The sequence below is a fragment of the Ascaphus truei genome, chromosome 4 (genome assembly GCF_040206685.1).
Source record: "Ascaphus truei isolate aAscTru1 chromosome 4, aAscTru1.hap1, whole genome shotgun sequence".
NCBI lineage: Eukaryota > Metazoa > Chordata > Amphibia > Anura > Ascaphidae > Ascaphus > Ascaphus truei.
This window is the reverse complement of record NC_134486.1, coordinates 29,673,755-29,700,455: the sequence shown is the minus strand read 5'-3', so window position 1 is coordinate 29,700,455 and position 26,701 is coordinate 29,673,755. Positions and strand designations below refer to the sequence as shown.

Below are 26,701 nucleotides of genomic sequence, written 5' to 3'. Positions count from 1 at the left end.
GCGAAAAGGTGAAGCAGGAATTCATGCTATTTATTTTCATTTACTTTTTAAACTAATCTGTACAGGCATGTCCCATGGAGATGAATTACGGTATTTTTTAGCTCAAGAGAACTCTCTGATCCTTATGTCTTGCCCGAGGTCCACCGGGCCAGCCTCATTGGGTCATTAAAATGCCATGGCGGCTACTTCGTGTGTGTAAATTAAGCCCCATGAACTATAAAAACAAGCAAGTACAGTGTCTATTTACAACCAATTACCGCAATTGCCATTCATTGTTAAATGTCGTTCAAGTGCAACATTACTCTGTGCACTGAAATGCAATTTTCACATAACTTTGATCCTTTGTGTATCTACCAAACGAAGCATAAAACACTCATGCAGATATTTATTTCATCTGCAAAAACATTCACATCGCATTGTAACCAAGCTGAAATGTTACCCTGCCTGAGGAAGATTCAATCCAGTACTGAACTCCACTTGACACCTTTTGTTATTCAAACTGAAGTGTAATTACAGTGTACTTGTGATGAAGCCCAGAAATAAATCAAGGTTACAGGAAGCACACGTTTCTTTGTAAGGTCCATAGAGCGGAGAATAACTTCCGAGTACAAAGCTGTAGTTTTAATATCAAAATAGAAACATATTGCATTTATGAAATTTAGTCGAGAAGTAGAGCATGTATATATTATAACCCCTTATATGAAATTCCTACTTTTACAGTCAACAAAATAGAGCCCCTTAAACCTTTTACAGAGCAATGTGTTGTAGACCTCAGTGGCAAAGGGTTATTCATTCATTGCTGGAGCTGATCTTTTCTCTATAGCCTCCTGAACGCCCCATACATTCATAAGATACTGCATAATAAGTGTTGAAATATGCTTTATGAAACCAGTTTTAAACTTGTGGCTGGAAACCGGCTCTCCTGATGGATAGACACGGGGGGGAAATCATTGTACCGGTCACATTTCGGTGTCATATCAAATGAGCCCTGCCCCTGGAAACCAGTCTTTATATACAAAACCCAATTTAAAAAGGTCCTCCATAAGCAGAGGTTATGCGTATTTAGTTCCTTATACACAGACAGAATCAGCCAGCACGGGAGTGACACCACAGAGACAGACCGACAGCTCTATCACTAAGCTAGATAAAAATTATTCTGCTGGGGTGCAGTATCATTCTATATTAGTTGATGTCATATAGGTCAGACTAAATACAATGCCACGTTGCATAAACATCAATCTATACAGAAAATTTTATAGGATATGCAATAAACAATTAATGTATAGCAGTGTCTGGTATATGCGGCCACCATGTATTGGATTTACACATTAATCCACAAATACAGATAGGGAAAAGGTAACATTAGGCACAAATCCTAGACAATATAAATATAAAGTCCCAGTATATTGGTAAAATAAATGTTGGAATGGGTGATCTTAATAGACTTCTGAAATAAAGGAAGAGACCAATATATTAAAGTACTGTTTGGTACATTGGTATTGTATGTCTTTATTTATATAGCGTAATGTACAAAGCGCTTCACAGCAGTAATACACGTGGTAATCACGCAATGGTGGCGTGCTACTCGCAGTGTAGCAGAAGTTAGTTATGCTGGATAACAATCCAAGAACTGCAGTAGAAGCTGCAGATATTCACGTCTCTGTCTTGTAGACAACATCTCAGTCACTTCTGCTACACTGAGTAGCACTTCCCCATTGTGTGATACCAATATATGAAACAGTACTTTACTATATTGGTCTCTTCCTTTATTTCAGAAGTCTATTAAGATCACCTATTCCAACATTTATTTTACCAATATACTGGGACCTTTATATTTATATTGACCAGGTTTTGTGCCTAATGTTACCTTTTCCCTATCAATCTATACAGATCTGTGGAATCTTCAAATGGTCACCTGTAACTTTTGTTCCTATAACCAGGGACAGCGGGATTTCTTCTGGAAGATCCTTGAACTGCGATACGTCTGTCACCTTCCTCTGTTGCAGGAGCCGTATTTTAAGGCGCTTCTGTTGTAGTGCATACCTCTCCTCTTCAAAGAATGCAGCAGAACATCTGGGTGTCAAAAGCACGGGTTAGAGCTCAACTTCAGTCCTCAAGCACCTCCTACTGGTCAGGTTTTCAGGATATACCAGGTGGCTCACTGTCCCTGCTTCAGCACCGGTTGTTCAATCAGTAACTCGGTCTTCGACTCAGCCTCTGATTGAGCCACCTGTGCTGAAGCTGGGATAGCCTGAAAACCTGACTTGTTGGGGGGGTGGGGGGCTTGAGAACTAGAATTAAGCAAGCCTGGGTAGCATTGAAATCCCAGGAATAAAATCAGATGCCAAAGCACATCGTATGAAACAGTGAAAAAAGAGCAAGCCAATGGAGAGGAGGTTTGTAAAAACTTAACCAAACAAGCACAAAACTACATTATACTTCAACATAATTTGTCAAGAAAATTCCAGTGAAGTCTCCTGGTAGAAAACGAACATTAACAAACCTTTGATGGTGACAGTGCATCCAACACCAAGGATTTAAAACGTGAACATGTAATTATTGAATTAAATAAATGCCCGTATTCAACCTGTGTATTTAAAATGATGAATGATGAAGTTGCTAGGCAACAAAACGCATTAGGATGGATTTTTACGCATGACGCAGTCGATGTAAACACATCCCTGTGATATCGGAGGCGACGGAGCTGCTCCAGGATTTCATTGGAGACACAGCTGAGTGACGCCGCTGGGGACGAGCTGAAAGACTTTGCTACCAAGCTTCCAGCGACACATAGTAAGGGCAAAATCTTATTACTTCTGTCGCTGGATTTGATACTTGGTTTTCACGTGTTACTCATCTTTTCTCGTGCTCCTGTTGCTCTATGAGCCTAGAGATCATTTCTATTAATATATAACATTTGATCGAATTATGGGGGCATGCGCTTCTTTTCGTTTCTAGATGTGTACTAAAAATATTGCAGTTTTATTGTGGATACAGTCGTCATCAGTTTTGTTAAACACTGGCTATAGTCCACAATAGCATCAGTTTGTGTTAGATCCTTTTAAAACCAGTGTTAATGCATAAATGCATCACAAATTCTACAATTGGTTGATCATTTCAACAAAATTAATGTACACAGGTCAACCGCCATATACAAAAAACAAACCTTAACACGGATTACTCCACGTTTATTATAAGGTAAATAATTATCCCTGAGCTTTTATACCACATTCATTGTTTTCGTATTAAGTTATCATTTTTGTGTCTACCTTGAACTGAAACCTTTTTTCGTAAAAAATAAAACAAGCAAAAGATACTGTTATAACCTATGAGAAAAAGTGCCAATCTACTGCCCTCCAATACCGACAGGTGAGGGCAAACGCACACATCTGGTGAAAAAGGTCTGCTCAGACCATTTAACGTGTATAAGAGACAAAAGCAGCAGCAGCAGCAGCGCGGGGTAAATAACCTCTTCCTCATGTGAAACACTGGACATAGTGTTGTGTCAAACAGGAGTTTCTCTGAATTTCGCACCCATCAGCTGCTCTGCGGATGCTCCCAATAGTCCAATGTGCTGATGTCACCAACAGTCCATGGTCCCAATTCAAGTGTAACATAAAAAAGGGGACAGTGCCCAAAACAAAAAATACCCCCCCAAAGTGTAATTTAATAGTAATGACACAAAGATATAAATCAAGATTAACCCATGGCAGCGAGAACGTGAGTAAGTCACTTATAACATCATATCCAATACACTTCGCCCTGGGTGGAGCTCAACATGTTAAAAAAGGACTTTTAAAAAAATCTATTTATAATGTAGATTTGTCTACTGTATATCTATGGATAGATCAGTACACATCATACCATACAAAGGAGGAATGTAAGGTCAGGGGTATTCAGCATTAAAAAGAAAATCTCGTTGAAATATATTACTCAAGATGTGTCGCAGTTCATATGGTGACAAGCGTGCATTGCCTCTACGTTACCCTCGGGAAAATGCCAGCTTTCAATTGGGGTTGAGTTTTCCTTACTGTTGGTAAGCTTTGGCCACCTTTGTAGGGAGGCCTACATTGACACCCACAATTATCTCAATTATCCTTACTCAACTGCTATAATTAAACAGAGGCAATGCCACTTGAAGCCAATACTTCTAGGTTTAATATTTTTAATTATATGCAACTTTGGGTGTTCTATTGCTTATATTCATCTCCATATTAGGTGCAATTTCTACATTGATGTGCACAGCCCATCAGTCACTTCTGTACTTGGCCCCATAGATTTGACATCTATGATGTCATCGTGATATATTTTCACCTATATCCAAGTCATTTCTCCAACTCATTATTTTATATACACCCTTCTATATAAAAATATACTATAAACGCCCTTTTGTTAAGTCACTTGTGCTCATCTGTTTGCACAATTAAAGGGCAAGAAAGTGTGACAAATCGCCACTTAAAGCTACTACAGCTAATAGCCAGAAACGGAGCACAGAACCGTACTAATGACAGGTGACTTGTATTACAGCAAAGAAATACGAATATGACATGTCCCCCCCCCCACCCTTACCTTCGAGGTTTGCCCATCAGCCGTCTAATCTTTCCCCATTCCACCCTACTTAGTTTCCTCGTCTTAAGGTTTGGAAAAGATTCTTTTAGGCAAATACAGAAATCATTGTCGCCTTCAAATAGAGGCCTGCAAAAAAATAAATATATATATAGTTTAAGTAATTCATTAAGATGGATCATACATAAAGAACAAAGTTCCCACTTGCCACCAAATGACGAATAACCACAATGTAAGCATTCTGAAATCATAGCTTCTGATTTGCCATGGGTAACAGACTACTGTATAATGTGACACCAGATTTCATGGTTACACCTTCAGCAAGCATGTATGTTGTCCTGAAAAAAAGATATTACACCTATGAATAATTTTCACAAGGGTCAAAACACGAGCTGTTCCAACCCATAAAGTTACTGTAGGCCCATTGAAGTCCTGCAGTTATGCATTGTAATGCAAATAAGAGAACATCCACATGATATGAATTTGGATTTTTAAACTCCTTTCCTCAACATAAAAAATATAAACATTGGTTTCCACACTCCTTGTTATCAGAAAGCCTGTTACAGCTGCCATCACAAATGGAGTCCCCATAAATAGCTCTTTATAACAAACATCAGAAAACAGAAATCCTTGCAGGAGACCTACGTCTACCTACGTTTGCATGGCGAATCAGGAGATTCATTCATTTCAAAATACAATGCCTTTACTTACTTGTCTATATTTGAATAAAACCACTCGTATATACACCATTTGTGCGCTTTGGGAAGTTTCAATAAATTCCGTAATCTGAAGCCAATTTTCTGAGATGCTTTCTTGACTGGAGTTGTCATTGTACCTGTGAATTTCTAGGATTTGAGGAATAGAGAAAGGTTACTCTAATCCCAAAGTAAAAAAACAAAAACCCAGGAACGTTCTTTAAATTAAAGCGTCTTTTTTTTTTTTTTTTTTTTTTAAAGTCCTCTCTAGAATTCTCTGCTAACTTCCAGAGAACAGAAAAAGTAACGCCGTACAATCCAACAATAGTAATCCAACGCAGAAATAGACAACAGTTTAGAAGTACATTTTGAAGCAGCGTTGACATGGCCTCAGGTTTCATCAGATGGTCTATTTTTAACCCTGGCACTCTTGTTTTAAATGTCTTCAAAATCTAACCACTTTATTAGCAAGTTACTCAGCACGTTTCCAAAGTGCTGAGTAATTAACAAGCTTGTTTTTTTTTTTAATACTCTTTTACAGTGTTTTGAAAAAATATATACGTATTAAAAAAAAAATGAAAAAAAATAAATCAGTGCCAACAACACAATACACAATACACAATACACAATACAGTAACTGGCAACGTAGCTTTCGGGTTTAATTTCTTCCCAGGGAGAAAAAGATAAAGTCAATGCAAACAAATCGGAAATTTACAGTCAGGGTTAATTTTATTATGAAAAACAGGTGCTAATGGCTCAAATTCAGTAGATCATATACCCAAGCGTTCTTCTTGATCCAAGGAAACGTAAAATGTGAAATTGCCCGTGGAGATTCATTTCAAATATAATCACAGACTAGCTTTTAGAAAATGCTAAATACGTTGAGAGAGACAGTTCCAGTGCAATAATGAACAGCAAAAGTCATGTTCTGACAGAATCACTTGTGTCTAAAGCAGTGTTGGCCAACTCCAATCCTCAAAGGCCAACAGGTCAAGTTTTCAGGATATACCTGCTTCAGCACAGGTAACTTAATCAGTGGCTCAGTTGAAGACCAAGTCGTCTGTGCTGAAGCATGGATATGCTAAAAACCTGACATGTTGGTGGTCCTTGTGGGCTGGAGTTGCCCATCCCTGGTCTAAAGCCCTGCTAAATGTGCCTGAAACAAAGTAACATGCCAACATGTTGCAGGCCAGGGCTCTTTAGCCAGTTTATCAAAGGGGACGAATCAGAAAATAATTTAGGAGTAGAAAGGCCACAAGAGAATTGTAATATAATTTACGATGCCTTTAAATACTTATAAATGTTTGAAAAATGTTGAAGTATAATCATTTTGTTTAACATCTGTACCATATACATGTACAAACATTACCTTACAAGGGCGTTTTAGTGTGAACAAAATTCACTTGGCAGCCTGGGCAACAACAATGAAGTTAGAAGCAGCAGACAGTCCAAGGACCACTTCAAGAGCCTTTGGGGACCGAATTTGGCCCGCGGGCCGCCCGGTGAGGCTTTAGGCTGGTGGTAGAATAGGCCCTGGATCCTTTTTGAATTTGCTGCTTAAAAAACAAAGTGTGGAATTTAAAAAAAAAAAAATTCTTTTCTAAGGCCCGTTCTAATAATTACAATAAATGCAGAGGAATCTGGCATCTAATAGGACGTGTGACCCCATTCTGGGCATTCCTGGCCATTAATACATGGAATTCAGACACATCAGAGGAGAGTCACTACAAATACATGCTTAAACCAATGATCAAATGCCGCAGAGGAAACAAAATAACCTTTTTACACCCTACCATCCACAAGCAACCAAACCAATAGAAACGGTTTGACAACTTTCACATACAGGTTAGCTGTAACCCGTTAGCTGTAATGTGACACTCATGCTCTTAACGTTTACAATGACTGACTAATGCCACTTTGCATGATAAATGTGTATGATGTGACTCACCTGGGGCACCATAGTACCTTTCTGATTTCTTTTAGGCGACCTTGTGTTTAACTGACGTTCGTCTTCATCACAGAAAAGACGGCTCCGTTTTGAACTCCTGAAAGGCTGAAAACAGCAGAAGACAATAGCAGGTTAAATGTGCAGAAATACATTGAAGTAAAAAGGCGAACCTATACTCCCTGTGCAGTAAACGCGCCTCAGTAACTGTAGCACGGGAAATTGGATTATTTAAGGTTGTGATTTTTCCCAGGGGATCAACATGAAACCACAGCAATCCAATTATCTCTCTCTTTAAATTATTTGATCAGAGGAGGGAGAAGATCCCTTTGAGCAAAAAACAGAACTCAGGGCACTTCAACATTTTTTGTTTAATACAAAGCCAGTGTTTAGCACTAAGGGGGGGGGGGGGGGGAGATTCACTCGGCTCCACTAAGGGGTATTGGAGCTCGATTTTACGTAGACTACTACTTAAGTAATACATGTGAATCATATAAACAACATATAATACAAATAACACATAATGGGGAGAAGTGCTTCAGACATAAAAGTAACATTTAGGAAAAGGAGTCACTGCCCCGAAGTGCTTACAATCTAATTGGTAGGTAGGAAGAACGTACATAGATAGTAGGTGGTAAGTACGTCTGCAAGGGGCCAAGGTTTATGTATGCGGTGTAAAGTAACAGCTTTTCATGCTTCGATAATTAGGTGTGGTTTAAGGTGGGTCTTAAAAGGTGGATAGAGAGGGCGCTAGTCGGATATTGAGAGAAAGAGCATTCCAGAGGTGCGGGGCAATCAGTGAGTAAGTTTAAGGCGGGAGAGGGCTTTAGATAAAAAAGGGGATAGAGAGAAGGCATCCTTGAGCAGAACGCAAGAGTCGGGATGGTGCATAGCAAGAAATTAGGGCTGAGATGTAAGGCTGAGTCCATGGTGACTCCAGCCGTGCGGAGGCGCGCTGAGGCTCAGGGAAAGCGGGTGCTTTCCCTGGCCTTAGTTCGCGTGCCGTCCGGGGGCGTGTTGGGGGGCAGGCCAGTGACGGCACGGAGCTGGTTCGCCCTCATTGCGCGAGCCCCTGCTAAAGCCGCTCATTGCGGCTGCAGGGGCTCACTGACAAGCGTCAGCGTGCCTCAGCCTAAGGAGGAGCAGAAGAGTGTAAAGCTCTAAAAGTGAGGAGAAGAATTGAGTGTGAGATGCTGGATTTGATATGAGCCAGGAGAGTGATTTCAGGAGGGGAGACGCTGAGATAGATTTAGGAAAGAGTAGAGTGATTCTGGCAGCAGCGTTTAGGATAGATTGTAGGGGAGACAGGAAGGCCAGACAGCAGGAGGTTATAGTAATCAAGATGAGAGAGAATTAGGGACTGTGTCAAAGTTATAGCAGTCGAGCAACAGAGGAAAGGGCGTATCTTTGTAATATTGTGGTGGATAAAGTGACAGGTTTTAGCTATATTTTGAATGCGAGAGGAGAATGTGAGAGAGTAGAGTGTGACCCCTAGACAGCGTGCTTGTGCTAATGGTGTATATGATAGTACTTCCAACCGTAATGTGGAAGGAGGTAGTAGGGCCAGGTTTGGGAGGAAATATATGAGGAGCTCTGTTTTTGACATGTTAAGTTTAAGTAGGCGGAGGGCCATCCAGGATGATATAGCAGAGAGACATTCAGAAACTGGTCTATACAGCAGGTGTAAGGTCAGGGGTTGAAAAGTAAATGTGTGTCATCAGCATAGAGGTGATATTTGAACCCAAGAGATGTGATTAGATCACCTAGAGAGAGGGTGTAAAGAGGAAAAAGTCCCAGGACACTGCTCTGGGGTACTCCCAGACAAAGATCGAAAGAGGTATAAGGACGTGTTAGCAAAAGAGACATTGAAAGTATGATGGGAGAGGCAAGGGGAGATCCAGGATAGAGCTTTGTTACGAATACAAAAGAGTATGGAGAATGTGAAGGAGTACAGGCATACCCCGGTTTAAGGACACTCACTTTAAGTACATTCGCGGGTAAGGACATATCGCCCAATAGGCAAATGGCAGCTCACGCATGCGCCTGTTAGAACATCCTTAACAGCAATACCGGCTCCATACCTGTACCGAAGCTGTGCGCAAACGGGGAGACTATAGAGCCTGTTACACATGTGTAATTTACATCAGTTATGCACGTATATAACAATTGCAGTACATTACATGCATAGATAAGTGGGAAAAAGGGGAGTGCTTCACTTTAAGTACATTTTCGCTTTACATACATGCTCCGGTCTCATTGCGTATGTTAATGCGGGGTATGTCTGTATACTGCAGAGAGGTCGAGTAATAAGAGCAGAATGTAATGACCTCTGTCTTTGGCAGCATGGAGGTAATTTTAGTGAGGGCTGTTTCAGTGGAGTGAGCAGCGCGGAAGACAGATTGTAGATGGTCTAGGAGAGAATAGGTGGTGAGAAAATGGAGCGAGAGAGAATACATAATGTTCAAGGAGTTTAGAGGCAAAAGGCAGGAGGGAAAAAAATAAAAATAAATTGAGTGGCATAAATGCTTCAAGTTTATATAAATCCCCTGAAGAAAAACGAAGAGAAATTTGTTAGATTATATCATTAGTGCCATAAGTAATGTCGCTCAGTAAAGCAGCATAGCTCATTAGTTAGATCATTTGTTCAAGCACCAATAATTCTTCTTGCCCTGTTAAACTGTCATATAAAAGGGCTATTCTATGAGGTTTTGAAATGTCGCACAAAAATGTAAAGATGAATATAATTATAATCGCTAGTATATTATGTGGATTTATTCTGAGCCACACATGAAAAATGCACTGCTATAAACACCTGAGAAACACCGAAGAATGCCTTGCAGACCCCTCTGGAATAACAGCAAATTGTTTTGGAAACACAGATATTAGTGTACATATTTACCAATAATCAAAATAGCTCTACAAATACTCTACATTCACTTATTTGGTAAAGTTCCAGTGCTGTCCTCCATAGCAGTGCAGAACATATAGGTAATCTCCGCATAAACTGACCGGGACAGGAAAAAACTTGAACTTCACCTCCACCTTCAAGACCCAACTTAAGACACACCTGCTTAAAGAAGCATATGAATAGCACTGTGGATATTCTGAACACATGATACATAAAGCTTGGCCCCCTGCAGATGCACTTACCAGAACTCCCTCCTACTGTCTCTGTACGTTCTCCCTACCTACCAATTAGACTGTAAGCTCCTCGGGGCAGGGACTCCACTTCCTTAATGTTACTCTTATGTCTAAAGCATTTATTCCCATGATCTGTTATTTATATTATCTGTTATTTATATGATTACCACGTGTATTACTACTGTGAAGCGCTATGTACATTAATGGCGCTATATAAATAAAGACATACAATACAATACAATACATATAAAAGGCACCTACATTCAGCATCAGAAATCTCACAGAAACCCCTAAGCCAGGGTTTTCAGCTCCAGTCTTCAAGACCCCCAGCAGGTCAGGTTTTAGGGATATCCCTGCCTCTGCACAGGTGGTGCAGGCCAAGGCGGAGCCACTGATTGAGCCACCTGTGCTGAAGCTGGGATATCCTTAAAACCTGACGTGTTGGGGGATCTTGAGGACTGGAGTTGAGAACCCCAGCCCTAAGCTGCAATGACACCAGACTCCCAACACACAAGCACACGTGACAACAGGGAGGGAAGCAATTCAATAGGAATGAAAGGGGGGGGGGGAAAGCAATAAAAATATGCAATAAGATGAAATATACATATTTATGTGATTGCTGCTTGGAAAAGCTTGTGGTCAAATTTAGCCTCTACTGAAGCTTGGATGTCCATGCTGTAGACCTGAATGTATGGACTGAAGAGGACATTGCCGCCTTGCATGCAAATTTTCCCAGGACACTGCATCTATTAGAGATACAGAGACTAGATCATCATGCAATCGAGAGCTGTGAAGTATGGGCGTTCTGAGATCTGGCTTATTTCTTGATCTTGTGATTTTCTTTCTTGTTCCAGAAAGCGCTTCCTAAAACTTTATCAAATGACTACCCCAGGGAAACTTATTCTTTGCATAGTAGGCATTTGACTTGATCCAGTTCACGAGCCAGCCCTGATTTGGAAGTTCATGTAGGATCGCTTCTGTATGATGCGGAATCATCTGAATGGACTCTGCTTTAACTAGCATGTTGTCATGGTAAAACTGCGTCCATATTGCAGGATATGGCACGAGCTACATAGCTCACGCCAAAACAAACACTAGGACGCCAATGCACATGCGCTACGGGGAGACAGGTGCTTCGCGCTACAAATAAGTTTGTATTTCCCACGCGACGGCTGGGTCACGTGAGCGGTTCGCCCAATGAGGACGAACGAGCTCTGTGACGTCACGGCCGCGCCCCCCTACACGCCTCCCTGTTGCCTCTGCCTGCCGGACAGGAAATGTCTCCTGCAGCAGGCAAGCGTGCGCTGCGCCGAGGAGCGTGGAAGCTAACACATTCTACTATGGATGTAGCCTAAGGCAACACTGCAATCCCGCTACTTCTTAGGTTTACTAAAAGATCAGGACAGGGAAAAGTCCTTTGAGCAAAGGCCAGACCAAATATAAGTTACATGTCCTGGAAATGGGAATCCAAAATGCAGAAAATTAGTAACTTTTGACGAGACCTGGTAATGGGAAGGTATGAAACCTTTCGGTCCTCTGGTTGTACGGCATTTAAAATGGTTCGTAAGGATTCCTTTAGAAATTATCTCCCTTTTAGGGACGGTTTTACTCTTCGCAAATCTAGGATTGCTTTGTGATGGTTTCGGGACCAGAAATAAATGGGAATAAATGCCTGTTTTGGTACTTTTGGTTGCAGTAGATCTATGACAACTTGACAGAGCTTGGACCTCTTTTTAGTAATATGGGAGTTGGAGAGACCTTGAAGAAATCTTGGTTTGGAACTGTACAGAATTCTAGGGCATTCCCTTGCCCGATTACTTAAAAGAATCCAAGTATCCGTAGTTGTATAGTCTTCCATGTAGTTGGATCTCCCTGTAACCAAATGCCACTCCGGAAGTCTATCCTCAAAACTTCCATGTGTATTCAATTTTGATTGCCCTCTTGATGCACGAAAAAACAAACTGGACATTGCTCTGGTAATAATGCACCTACCACAGGGCCTTGCTATGTGACCGACATGACGTGTAGGCAGGAAGAAACTAGTGTCTGCCTTTTACGCAGAGGGAGATATTGACATCTTCCTACCGTAATCTTACCAATACGCTTTTCTAGATAGTCACTAATATAAAAAGGTCTCCTTAAAAAGGCAAAAGAACCCGTCAAGAAGGGCAGACGTCATGCTGCCACACGCAAAGCCATGTACTCCAAGATAGTCTGAGTCGTATGAGGGCCTCGCCAATAAAATCTACAGCTGATCGCGTTTCTTCTATAGCTTTACGAAAAGTGCAGTATATCTCGACTCCCTATGGAATGTCCTCTTGTAAATTGTTTAGCCAAGCTCCGAGCTCTAACCACTGAAGCCATAGAGACGCAGGTTTGCTAGCGGCTCTTGCAGTCAAATGCACTTTTTTAAAAATTGATTCAATTTTGAGATCCGTGGAATCTCTGAAGGGATCTTTTTCTTCCGGTGGCAATGCAGTTTTCATGGTCAATCTTGAAATAGGTGCATCTATTTTTTGGGACACCCTCCAAGAAATTAACATCCTGCATTTGAAAAGGGAACATCCTGGTGAAACATTGGAGAGAGGTTTATAGCTTCAAATCCGGCTTCTACCATTTTTTGGCTACAATATCGTTTATCACTTAATGTGCGCAAATAGTACATCAAGAAGGGAGCGTACAGAAACACCTTTAAAGCTTTTGTTACAAACGGTACAGAACTTGCAGTCATCAGGATTTTTTTTTTTTTTTTGCAAACAAGATCCACAGGCTAAGTTTTTTGTTTTTCTTAAAGCCATAACTCCCCTTTTGGGATTTTAGGTACAGGAGGGGCAGGCATGTTTATAACAGAGACAGAACATAAAACACAAACAGAGCTCAGTTTTTAGCACATCCAGTGAAACTCATACACGGTACAGTGCCTAAATATATATGTATAAATATCGAGTAAAATGGTCTTTTAGTTTAACATTTTTGGCCAAAATTGTTGTAAGCCCCTGAGCCAACTGCACGGCAGACCACAATTCAGGGGTCCCTAACGCTAATATAAATTCTTAATAACCTGTGTAATAACAGGAAGAATGATTTATAGTAAATCTGTCAATATTAGTTGCAAAGTTCTAAGTCTGATTGAAGCTTTTAATAACCTGTACATTACCAGGAAAAGCACTCTGTATTAGAGTTGTCACAACAATACTGCAAGCCAGCAAGTTTCCCTGAGTGGAAGATGCTATGGAGTGAGCCCTTACCATTTAAATGTGGGAGGGGGTGAGCTACAATTAGGTAGGAGGTTGCCACCCTCCAAACAGCCAAGACTAGCTGAACAACAATTGTAAAACATACTGGACACCCAACAAGCTCCTATTGAACCCCCGAAAAGTCTCAGAGTGACGTAAAATGACACTGTATGGCAATATCGCTTTACGGCTAGTCGTGATCTACACGGAACTTCTAAGGAACGAGGGTGAATATCTCCGCACACACAAAGGCGAACGGAGGGTCCCCCGGGTCAGATGATGAGACCTGTGTGCCTGGATTTCCATGTGGACGCGTAAATGAACACCTTACGGTTCCGGTGATTGTGGCAGTTCGGTTGTCGTGGCGGTGCCGGGTAACACATGACTTATGTGCATGAAATGCCTAATGTTTTCTGAATTGATGTACGCAGATACCTTACCATTTTAATATATATGAATTTTTGAACTTCACCATATGCATCTGCGCTTGTGTTCTTTTTGTTTCAGTTGCTATAGGGGTGTTGAGGCACTCCTATTATCTTCAGCTGCAGACGTCTATTTGCAACATAGAGGTTGTTGTGTTTATTATCACATAGGTGTTTATGTTGGTTAATTCCATTCACAATAGAGTTTTTTTGCTGCGCACTTCTATTCTGTTCTTTTTATCTACTGCAATGTGCAGTGTTAGGACGGGCAGAGAGAGGGCATCCTTTCCCTCCTACCATGTGGAAGGTTAAGGCGGCGTGATCACAGCATCGGAGGTTAAGAGAGGAAGAGGAGGTAGGCCTGCTTGGTATGGACAGGATAAAAAGTCTGATGCAGAAAGAAGGTGCCTTAGGCTGCGCTTATTGTGCCGGCGACAGCGCCTGAAAACAAAAGCATAGCCGCCGTATTGTGCGCTTATAGTAAGCGCGACGGGAGTGACGCGAATTCTTGAAGCCGATAAAATTTGATTTTTTCAGAGGCTGTCGCCACATGTGACAGCCTCTGAACCAATCAATGGCCAGGTCGCCGAAAGTTAAATTAAAACTTTTGCGGGTGGCGACGGCGACGTCACCTACACTATAAGCGCGGCCTCATAGGGAGGGGGTAGAGTGAATTTTGAATCCTGTTCCCCTCCGCTCATGGGGAGCAGACTACCCATGGGTTCTATAATGCCATGCAGGGAGAAGAGGAAAACCTGAAATATGCTCAAGGTAGTTAGACAAGATCTGATACTTACTATTTCTATCGGGCTGTTGCTGCCCTTCCAGTTGGGTGTTTTCTGTGGGGAGCTGTACTTTTCATTCCAAGTATTTGACAAACTTCCCTCTGAAAAAAACACATTTTTTTTTTAAACAAAAAGGTGTCTTCATTTCTTTTTGAAAATGACCTTTTAAGTTTTAAGTTCCAATTCTGCCTCTGAACTTTAGGATGCGATATTTACAAACATTTCTATGGTAAAGGTTAACAAGTTATAGAAAAATTATGATATACAGGAGGGCCGCGGGTATACGTCGGGTTCCGTTCCAGGGGCCCGCCGCGTAGTGACCTATGGTCTGCGCGCACTACGGTATGCGCGCACAAACTACAGTATGCGCGCACAAACTACAGTACGCGCATGCGCGCCGGGCGCACCCGTCCGTTCTGCGCAAGCGCGACTGAGGATCCAAGATGGAGACCCCCTTCTCGGTGCCACCGTATCAGCGGTTCGCCTAAAAGCGGGGACCTGCTGTATATCAATTGTAATAGGGGCATAAACCAGCTAGTTTTCACCTTATTAGACATATTGCCAGCATTGGGCTCACTGGTCTTATAGGAGGACTGCACCTTTAAAGAAGCAATCCAAGCAATACGTGTTTTTTTTATTTTTTATTTAAATAAAGCAGTTCTGTAGTATTAGATAATACTTATTTCTTTTTAAAATTTATTCCCCCCCCCCCTTTAATATGAGCATCAATACAATCCACGCTATAAGTAATTTGCTAAGTTGCCGATCGATTGGTTCTGCTATGATCTATCTGCGAAGATTTGGCTCGGGGTTCACTAAATGGCTGCAGAGGAGTATTCTGCAGTCAGTGGAAAACATTTGCATATTAAATACAGGAGGGCCCCGGGCATGCGGCGGGTTCCGTTGCAATTCCCCCTTTTGCGCATGCACAACCTCCGTTATGCGCATCCTCGTCAACCGCCCATTCTGTGCATGCGCGCCCCCTGACTTTCCCGTTCTGCGCATGTGCAGACATGCACCGCCGTATCAGCGGATTGCCGAAAAGCGGGGCCCTGCTGTATAAGAAAGTTCTGTGGGGAGGAGCGATCAGATACAATTGGTGCACTGCTAGAGAAAGGTCAGGGCTCAAAAAGGGGTGTGCCAGAGCCTGTTTCAGAAGAGGCAGGGGATGTGACTTTGTAAATGGTTGTTATAGAAAGAAAAAAAGGCTTGTTACATTAAAATACAATAAAAATGTAATTGTGTTGTTTAAAAAAAAAATGTTACAAGTACAGTATTTTTCTCATAGTACAGAAATGTATTAAGAAAAAAAAACCACATGTAGGATATTGCTTGCTCTGCAGCTTTTAATGCCATTTTTATTGAGTTTTAATGCACTAAGCATCCTTCGATTTCTATAGCAGGTTTTAGCACACCTCCCAAGCAGTGCAAGATCACTTTCCTGTTTGTGATATGTTGCCAATATTCCCAACAGTTTGAGCTGTAAACTGTAACAATAATGTAATGTTACCATAGTAATATAAGAATACAATGTAGCTGCTGAGGTGCACTGACTCAAGGATTTGAAACTGAAAGGCAGCCATTTAATAAACCCTGGGAAGCAGGATTTTGCTGATCGATCGGCATCTTAAATGTGAAAAAAACAAACAAAAGATTCCTCCTTGAATGCACTCAGATAGGCTAGTGAAAATGATATGGTTAATACATTAAAAACCTTTTAATCATATATATATTAATAAAATAATGTTTGTATAGAGGGGCGTGGTGTAAACAGTCCAGGGCCAGCCCCTACTAAAACTGTTTGTTTTTTCACATTTACCCTTATCCTCTTTTGCACCAGTATCTGGCTCTACTTATTTACCGATTATTTACTACTTTTGCTGATGCGGGAGCTCTCCCTTACCCTTTCCCTTCCCCTCTTTCCCATTCCCGGATTTTTTCGATCGGCATCTTAGGTAATTTGTTTTAAATAAAAAAGTCAAAGGCTGCATATATTTAAACCAAAAAAATATTTGTTATTTTTTTTTTAAGCTGCTTGGTTAGACTTATCTTTTTTGTTTGAAGACAGTACTACTTAGCTTGCACAACAAATATAAACACTGATAATTGGTCCCCTTAAACAAATGTAATTCTTAAAGCAGAATCCAGTTTGGGGGATTGCTGGAATTGAAGGGGGAAAAAAAAACACAAAAAAAACAAAAAAACAACAACTCTCTCTCTCTCTCTCTCTCAAAAAAGAAGTCCGAAACCGGTAAGTATTCTTCAATACTGCTATAGAAATGTATTTTCTATAGTTTATACAGCGCCAAGGGCAGTGATACAATTTCATTTCCCCAATAAAAAAGGTGCAGGCTGTAACTGGCCATGAATATAACTTACTGTTCGAAAATCTCTTTTGGGAGGTAGGAGGAGGGGGAGAGGTATGGTTTTGATAAATGGATTTACTTAAGCAATAGGGTAATCCACAGATGCAATGAGCTTCAAGTGAACACATTTGTCTCTTACCTTTTAAGCTGACAAGTGCTTTTGCAGAAGAATCTGAAATGAAAAATAAATCAGAACAATGTTAAATGTTTTAAATGTTTACACATACATTAGTGCAATGTTTTTCAACCGGGTTTTCTAGGAAGCATTGGATTACCTGGGTACCCCTAAAGGGTTGACTCGAGGTACATGTGAAATAAAAAGAAAAAAAACCTGGTGCAATACAATTGACAAAATAGCATACGGTGGGGATAAAAACCTGTAGGATTTCCAACTCGCATGCTGTGAGCTAAAAGCAAGCGTTTTATCACCAAGTGATGACTCCAAATTGATCCGAGCGGTATTATGTTACGGTGTAGTTCAGAGGTCCGTGGTGTACAAGGAGGAGAGGGAAATGCAGAACATAGTGCAAATGCAGCTTTACGTAAACATAAACAGATAGAGCCATGCAAGAACAAACTCGCATGCTTCCAACCGGATAAAAGCAATTTGACCACTCTGAGCCCAGAGATGTATTAGCCGAAGACTCCCCCTCAGCACTGGTCTCCGGTCTGCGTGTGCAGCTGGCTGATAACATCACCAATGGAGACGGGGCGCGTTTCCGTTGTGGTGAAGAAAGCGGAGATATCCCGGTACAGTAGTCTGGTTCACCTCGTATTTAAGAAATGAAAGAATAACACAAGGCCCTGCGGATTTTTGAATTCTGTTTAATGAGCCAAAAACGTAACGACATTTCGACCATGTTTGGTTTCACCTCGTATTTAACCCGGGTTAATGTTCTGCATTTCTCTCTCCTCCTTGTACACCATGGACCTCTGAACTACACCGTAACATACCGCTCAGATCAATTTGGAGTCATCACTTGGTGATAAAACGCTTGCATTTATCTCACAGCATGCGAGACGAAAATCTACAGTTTTTATCCACACCGTATGCTATTTTTAGCAATTGCATTGCACCATGTTTATTTATATTTCACATGTACGTTGAGTCAAGTTTACGCTTTGATTTTACTGCCACTATATCCTGAATTAAGCTGCACCTTGCCCAAGGTTTTTTGTATCGCATATCAATTCATTTACTATATTTTATTATTATTCACGGTCTTTTAGTGGGACCTTAATCACAATATATTTATTGCACATTGTATTCATCATTGGTGGTTGTTTTGCGCTTGTTTTTGTTTTCCTTATCCCTAAAAGGGTTCCCTGTAATTTTCAGGTCATTTGAAAAATTGCACCAAATACAGAAGAATTTACAATGCATCTCAGATGCGCTATGAGAGAGGGTTGGGGTTCCTTACAATGCATCTGATCTCAGACGCGTTATGAGAGAGGGTTGGGGTTCCTTACAATGCATCTGATCTCAGACGCGCTATGAGAGAGGGTTGGGGTTCCTTACAATGCATCTGATCTCAGACGCGCTATGAGAGAGGGTCGGGGTTCCTTACAATGCATCTGATCTCAGACGCGCTATTAGAGAGGGTTGGGGTTCTGCTGAATTTCATAATATTTATACAATTCTTTAAAAAAAATAAAAAAAATAAATAAGTTTGAAAACCACTGCATTACTGATGTGTTTAAATGCAACATAATACATGAGCCACAAACTACATTGTAAATAATGAAAGGGGGGTGGGAGGGGGGGCGTGGTATTCAGTCACTGAGGATTTAAAGCAGCAGTCCAAGCTGCCGTTAAAAATAAATAATAATTTCTCCTTTAATATGTGCATCAATACAATCCAAATAATGATAAGTAATTAGCTAAGTTGCCGATCGATCCGTTCTCCTGTGACTGGCGAAGATTCGGCATGGGGGTTCACTAAATGGCTGTCAGTGCAGCAGAAGAGGACCAAAGGTGCAAAGTTCTGTGGGGAAGATCGTGTGACCAGGCAGTCACTAGATACCATTGGTGCGCTGCTAAGAGAGAGGGCAGAGCTCAAAAAGGGGCGTGCCAGAGCCTGTTTCAGATGAGGAAGGGGATGTAACTTTGTAAATGGTTGCTATAGAAACAAAAAAATGTTTGTTACAATACATTAAAAAACCTACAAGATTTTCATCATAGCACAGAACTGATTTATTAAAAAAAAAAAAAAACATGTAGGATATTGCTTGGTCTGCAGCTTTAAAGCAGCAATACTGGTTAATAAAAAAAAAAAACAATGTATTTCTTATTACAGGATTGAAGCAGGGGGTCTCCGGAGCTGAATCGTGTTACTTTCAGCTCTGGGAAGCCCTTGTTCCAGAGATACTTCCCTCAGTAGTGGTGCCGGCATCTCTGCAGAGTTTAAAGCTCACACGGGCCAATAGGAAGCTGCATCGGATGATGTTACGGCTTCCGATTGGCCCGGGACATTTAAAACGACACCATTGTGTTAAGTACACCGTTTCTCTGCCTGCTGGGACACCGGCACCGCTGCTGAGGTAAGTATCTCTGGAAGCGGGAGGTCCTCAGAGCTGAAATAAACACAGCTCAGCTCTAAACACACATTGCTTCAAACCTGTAGTATTCATTTAAAAAAAAGTTAACCAACATTTAATTTATTTCCCAACGAGTGCATTTAAAAGGATGGTTCAATTTAGGTAAAAATATATATATTTTAATTATTAGTGTAATTGGTTACATAGTTACATAGTAGATGAGGTTGAAAAGACATACATCCATCAAGTTCAACCTATGCTAAATTTAGACGACAGATACTTTATCCTACATCTGTACTTACAGTATATTGATCCAGAGGAAGGCAAACAAAACCCCCAGTGAATCATCATCCAATGATATCTCATAAGGGGAAAATAAATTCCTTCCCGACTACAAGAATTGGCAATCGGATTAATCCCTGGATCAACATCCTTCCCATGTTTACTTATTTGGTATATCCCTGTATACCTTTCTAATAACATGTCCAACCTTTTTTTCCCTTTTGGTTCCCGTACAAAGATTCAAGATAAAAATAGACTCATTCTAAATATATATAATGTATTATTCTAAATAGCCTGTTACATTTTTAAAACCATTTATTAATATAATATAGACTACGTGGAACTGCCCCTTTATCATTTCTCCACGATGACCAATTTTTCTAGAACGATCTTTGCTTATTCTCATGTCATGACTGACAGGTTATACAGGCATAATGGTTAATCTGCGAAAACTCACAGAGAGGGAAAACTAAGACATACAAAAATACTTTATGAAAAAAATAGCCACAATGTACAATAATGTGACTACAACGGTAGATTATCAAAAAATATATACAAAAAGAGCTGAGACCTAATAAATCTTCAATGTTTCAAGTTTGAATACTCTTGCTTTTTTTGTCCCTTGTTTGTGCTTTTGAGACGTACAGTACAGTATTAATGTTTTGTTGTACGGGATCATTAATAGGGGTGATGTACTGTACCTATAAATGGTCTCACAGAACACACACACACACACCAGAATTGTATTGTATTGTATGTCTTTATTTATATAGCGCCAAAAGTGTACTAAGCGCTTCACAAAGAATACAGTACAGGGAATTAAAATGATACAATAAGTGCAGCAAAATCAGACAATAGGAAAGGAAATCCCTGCCCCGAAGAGCTTACAATCTAAGAGGTATGGTGGGAGACTTACAGAGACAGTAGGTGAGGGAATAAGTGCTGTATGGCAGTGCTTGGCCACAGTGGGTGATAGGAGTGGCTGAGTATGGGACAGTAACCATGAGTGCAGGCTGTTGGGATGCTTAACTTGTGGGGTGAGTTTTAAGGTTAGTCAGTATTAAATCAGAAGGTTAACACCATTTACAGAGTAAGAGATGGCAGGCTGCATGGGTGATATCAGGTGTGTGGCTTGGTTCAGGCTTACAGTAGGGAATAAATGAGTTCTTCAGTATTAGGTGATACCTTTTTTATTTGGACTAACAATTTATGTCATAGGACAAGCTTTCGAGAGTTCTCCTCTCTTCGTCAGGTCTGCAATACTGATATATTAAAAGTGTTTAAAGCCAGGGGAGGGTGACATGGAAAGGTATGGAGGGGTGAGAAAGTGTGGATAAGAATAGAGGCAAGCAAGATAATTACAAACAATTTTGATAGGGTGTGAGAAACCCCATATCCGCATTAAGTCCTTTGGTTTTGGTGTCAAAGAGTCTTATCATTCTGAGTTCAAATGTTTTCCGTTCTTGGGTGCATTTAAAACATTCCATTGAGGATTTAGATTTTTAAATCATTTATGGAATGATCTGGTTGTGAGAAATTATGTCCCACTGGTGAGTAGTATCTTCCTTCTTCGTGATGGAGTGTCGGTGCATATTCATTCTGCTTTGTAGTTTTTGGCTGGTTTCCCCAATGTAGCAACCATGGTCACATTTGTTGCATTGAATCATATACACCACGTTCCTGGATGTGCAGCTGTATTATCCTTTAACATTGAGTGTTCCATGGTTGTGACTGTGGGATCTTGGCATATATGTTTGCAGAGTTGTTTGTTGCACGGTTTTGTGCCATTATCAGTGTCTTTAAGTTCGTTATGAAGTTTTCTGTTGACTAATTTCTGTTTGAGGTTTGGTGGTTGCCGGAACGCAAGAATGGGAGGTTTGGGAAAGATTTCTTTTAATGTCACATCCTCTGCCAGCATGGGTTGCAGATCTTTGATTATTTTTCGTATACCCTCTAGGGTAGGGTTGTATGTGGCCACTAGTGGTATGCGTGTGGTAGGTTATTTCTGTCGGTATTGTAGCAGGTGTTCTCGTGGGGCTTTTAGTGCAGATGTAATAGTTTTGGCAATAGTCTTTGGTTTGTATCCCTTCTGTCTGAACGATTCGGTCAGGGTTGTGAGATGCCTGTTTCTGTCTTCAGTGTCAGAGCATATGCGGTGGTATCTTATAGCCTGGCTGTGTATGATACCTTGTTTGGTGTGAGTGGGATGGAAGCTGGAGTTGTGGAGGTAACGGCATCTGTCTGTTGGTTTCTTGTATACAGATGTGTGTAGTTTGCCATTTTTCAGTGTTACTGTTGTATCTAGAAAGTTTACTAGGTTTTCCGAATAATCCAGTTTGAGTTTAATTGATGGATGGAATGAGTTCAGGGACTCGTGGAATTGTTTTAGGTTTTCTTCACCCTCTGTCCATATTATAAAACAGGTCATCAACATCTGTAATATTTGTAGGGTTTGTGGGGGCATGTAGTTAGGAATCTTTGTTCAAGATTTGCCATGAAAAGATTGGCATATTGCGGTGCCATCTTGGTATCCATTGCAGTCCCCATTAGTTGTAGGTACATTTCCTTGTTGAAGCTGAAGTAGTTGTGTGTGAGGATGTATTCTATCAGTTTGGTAATTACATCAGCGCTGTATTTTTGATCCAGGGGAGATGTTGTAAGGAATTGCAAGCATGCATCATTACCATCCTTGTGGGGGATGTTGCTGTAAAGGGATTCTACATACATGGTAACTAGCAGTGTGTTGGATGGTAGTTGGTTGATGTTGTTAAGATTATTGAGAAAATCTGTGGTATCTTGTATGAAGCTGTTGGTGCTTCTGACTAAAGGTTTGAGGATATTCTCCACTAAGCCGGAGTGTATCCATACCTGTTATAATTGGTCTGCCGGGGTTTCCTGGTTTGTGGATTTTGGGAAGCATGTAGAAGATCCCAACTCCTGGGTTGTCAGGTATTAGTTGCTTCAATTGTGGTTGCAGGTGGTTAGGGAATGTTTGAATGAGATTCATGAGTTGCTTTGTATATTCCTGGGTTGGATCATGCATGAGTTTCTTGTAGTAGGTGTTGTCTGTGAGTTGTCTGTTGCCTTCTTCTATGAATTTATTTGTGTTCATAAGCACCACTGCACCTCCTTTATCTGCTGGTTTAATGGTGATGTTGTGGTTGTTTCTCAGTTCCTTGATTGTACAACCTATCCCCCATGGAGAGATCTGCATAGTTTTTTTCTGCTGTGGTGATGCTAGTGAGGAAACTCGCGATCTGAAGCTCTGTATGTAGCCGTGAAGTTTGACGTTGCATCCTGTTGGAGGTGTGAAGTAGGTGTTCCTCTTCTTGTTGTTGTTGTCTGTCATTATGGCCTGAAGGAGAGGAGAAATCTCGAAAGCTTGTCCTATGACAAATTGTTAGTCCAAATAAAAAAAGGTATCACCTAATACTGAAGAACTCATTTATTCTGCACTATCGCAACTGGACTAACACGGATATAGATATATCTATATGAGCTATTTACTAAATTGTTAAACTACGCCCATTTACCTGTGTAAGATAATACATCACAGATTGGCTCCTATTTACAGTGGTTCCTTTCAGCATTGCATCTCCTTATAAAGCAACGACTTCCAATGCCAGTCTAGAGAGAGTCAAGACTACAGACTGATCATGCAAGAGCCTAACACTGGCATGTCTTGCAGTGCCGCAAGTATTGTACTGTAAAGATTAATTTCAAATTATGTGCCCAATATGTCCATGCTCTATTGAACTTGCATAGGAAGGTTAAGAGTGAAAGTGGAAGTTTTTTTTTTTAATTTATTTATTTTTTAACGGAGTAGGATGTTCTCTGCAACATGCATCCCTATCAAAATATAATTTGCTACACAATACTCCGTAGAGTGCAACATGACACTCACTATGTGATATAGAAGTCGACATCTTACAGAAACTTGGAAAGATGTCCATCAAACAATAGTTAGGTAAAAAGCCAAAACAGGAAACTAATGCATTATTATTACTAGTGTTGGACCGGGTCATCAATAAAAAAAAAAAAAAAAAAAAACGGGTAATGGGTACCCGGCCAAAATTTAAGGTTGTACCCGGTCGGGTACCCGGTTACCCGGTTTGGCACTTACCTGCAGGGTGGCGGCGACATCTAGGATCAGCAGCAGCAGTCCTGTGACGGTGTCATCATCGGAGGTGTCCTCAGCCGGCGGGGGAGCTGCAGGAATCACTTCCACGTGACCGGAGCAGGTAAGCAATGTTTGTGTGAGCCGACCGGGGAACCACGTGACCGGAGCAGGAGATGGAGCGTTCCTATTGGACAGACGGCTGTCCAATAGGAACGCTTCGTCTCCTGCTCCGGTCACGTGGTTCCCCGGCGGCTCACACAGACACTGCTTACCTGCTCCGGTGCTGTGGAAGTGATTCCTGCAGCTCCCCCGCCGGCTGAAGACACCTCCGATGCTGCCACCGCCACAGGACTGCTGCTGCTGATCCTAGATGTCTTTAGAAAGGTAAGTATGAAAGATTATTTCCAGCTGCCCTGACATTACCCGACGCCGGGTATTACCCGGTCGAGCCCACTTCTCAGTGGCCGGTTCCGGGTAATGTCCGGGTAGCTGGAAATGGGCCGGGTAACGCCGGGTACCAGGTAATTCCGGGTACTCGGTACACCACTAATTACCACAAAACACAAAGCATGTTTCCCCCCCATAACGTGTGCAGTCTGTGTTAATGTATGTATGTCTTTATTTATATAGCGCCATTAATGTACATAGTGCTTCACAGCAGTAATACACGTGGTAATCATATAAATAACAAAAAATACAAATAACCCATAATGGGAATAAGTGCTTCAGACATAAGTGACATTTAGGAAAAAGAGTCCCAACTCCGAAGAGCTTACAATCTAATTGGTAGGAAGAATGTACAGAGACATTAGGAAGGTGTTCTGGTAAGTGCGAAACTGTACATAATACCAAGCTCCTCTCTATAGAAGTTTGCTGCAGGTAAAAAAAATAGGCCTTACATATAGAAAAACAAAAAGAACGATTCCTGCGCTCCTACCAATAAGTAGTGGTAAGTGTGTCTATTCCTGTAGCTTTACAGTGTATCAAATATATGTAAATTACATATGCACAAAATCAAATATGGCAATGCGTTGTTCAGATATAGAAATAGCTCCGTTATAAAAAGGTTTTATAAACAGAGAACTATACTGCATACAGGAATTGGAGCCATAAAACAGGCTTAAATTAGCAGTGCAACCAACCAATGTATTTAGAAATGTTCTTTGATATTTGAAAAAAAAATATATACAGTATATTTCGTATTGGTCCCTTTAAATAGTGACTATATTTACTACGATGTGTTGTAACAGGATATCCCCCGATGATGTTGCGTGTGCATCGAAACCGGTCGGAAGCTGTCCTGACCAATTTGTAAAGGAAAATAATAAATAAAAACGCTTTATATCTGAGCTCCAGAAGCCGTAAGCCCGGTGTATATTATGGCCTTTGACAGCAGAGATTCTGCTTTATGACAGTGCTCCCTCTGGATATGCGAGTGCCCCTACATGTCTCTCTGTAAATAGGGAGCCATTTCTAGATTTACCGTGTGTATCTGGGGCTCGTTTTCAGTAAAGGCCGCAATCTCACCAAAAGGTCTTGTTCTTGGAGTATGCAAATGATTGTGCGTCTGTACTGGCTTTGTGCAACTAAAAAGGAATGGTCCCTGCAGCTCTGCACATTATAAAAAGGTATTCCCTATGAAGGAGAATTGTGCACCTGAGATCTCTTCCAGGTCCACCAACCAACAGGAAAATGGGCAGATCAGGTGGGTCAAGTGGTTTCTATCTGCCATCAAATTGTATGTTTATAGTAAATTCATGGTAGGGTTTTAAAGCTGCAGACCAAGCAATATCCTACATGTGTTTGTTTTTTTAAATAAATCAGTTCTGCACTATGAGAAAATCCCTTTTTTTTTTTTTTTTTTTTTAAACAAAAACAAAAAAAATGCTCCAACTCTGAAGGACATGCATTATAATGTAACAACTATTTTTTGTTTCTGTAGCAACCATTTACAAAGTCACACCCCTGCCTCTTCTGAAACAAGCTCTGGCACACCCCTTTTTGAGCCCTGCCTGCTCTCTAACAGTGCACCAATGTATCTAGTGACTGCCTGTTCACATGATCTTCCCCACAGAACTTTGCATCTTAATTTAGTGAACCCCCAGCCGAATCTTTACTGATCGATCACAGGAGAACGGATCAATCGGCAATTTAGCCAATTTCTAATTGTGTGGATTGTATTGATGCACAAATTAAAGGGAAAAAATAAATAATAAAAACCCGGCAGCTTGGACTGCTGCTTTAATGAGTTGAACGTTGGTTATTAAAACAGGTAATTTTTCACAAGAAACAAGTGAACTTTAAGGCGATTAGATATTTCCAGGGAAGTGAATTACACCGATAAAACAAACTTTGTGTTGCCTGCTATGTGGGTCTGTCACTAGATATATGAATAAAACCAGTGTAGCATTTGTTACAGAATTAAGCATTACATGGACTCTCACAGATTTATTTGCATAAAAAGTAAAGTTCAGTAACGCATTTCCTTCTCGTATACCCTATGTGGCCCACAATTATGTACCTCTATTTCTAATTTTTGTATGCCTTAGGCTAAGTCCCCGCTGGCGCTGAGCACGTTCATGCTTGGAGAGCGCTCCAAGCA

At 40.9% G+C, this 26,701-nt stretch overlaps 1 protein-coding gene across 2 annotated transcripts in view; it reads right to left on the bottom strand.

The window, feature by feature from the left end:
• LIN9 (lin-9 DREAM MuvB core complex component) overlaps positions 1–26,701 on the bottom strand; it is a 47,217-nt gene that overhangs the window by 10,779 nt on the left and 9,737 nt on the right. For both annotated transcript variants that reach the window (XM_075595487.1, XM_075595486.1), the window contains exons 2-7: positions 17,299–17,331; positions 14,806–14,894; positions 7,210–7,314; positions 5,278–5,411; positions 4,570–4,695; positions 1,916–2,073 (exon numbers count right to left, since the gene is read on the bottom strand). In XM_075595487.1, the coding sequence (XP_075451602.1) occupies positions 1,916–2,073; positions 4,570–4,695; positions 5,278–5,411; positions 7,210–7,221 (430 nt within the window). In that variant the 5' untranslated portion in view covers positions 7,222–7,314; positions 14,806–14,894; positions 17,299–17,331. The remainder of the gene's footprint in view (positions 1–1,915; positions 2,074–4,569; positions 4,696–5,277; positions 5,412–7,209; positions 7,315–14,805; positions 14,895–17,298; positions 17,332–26,701) is intronic.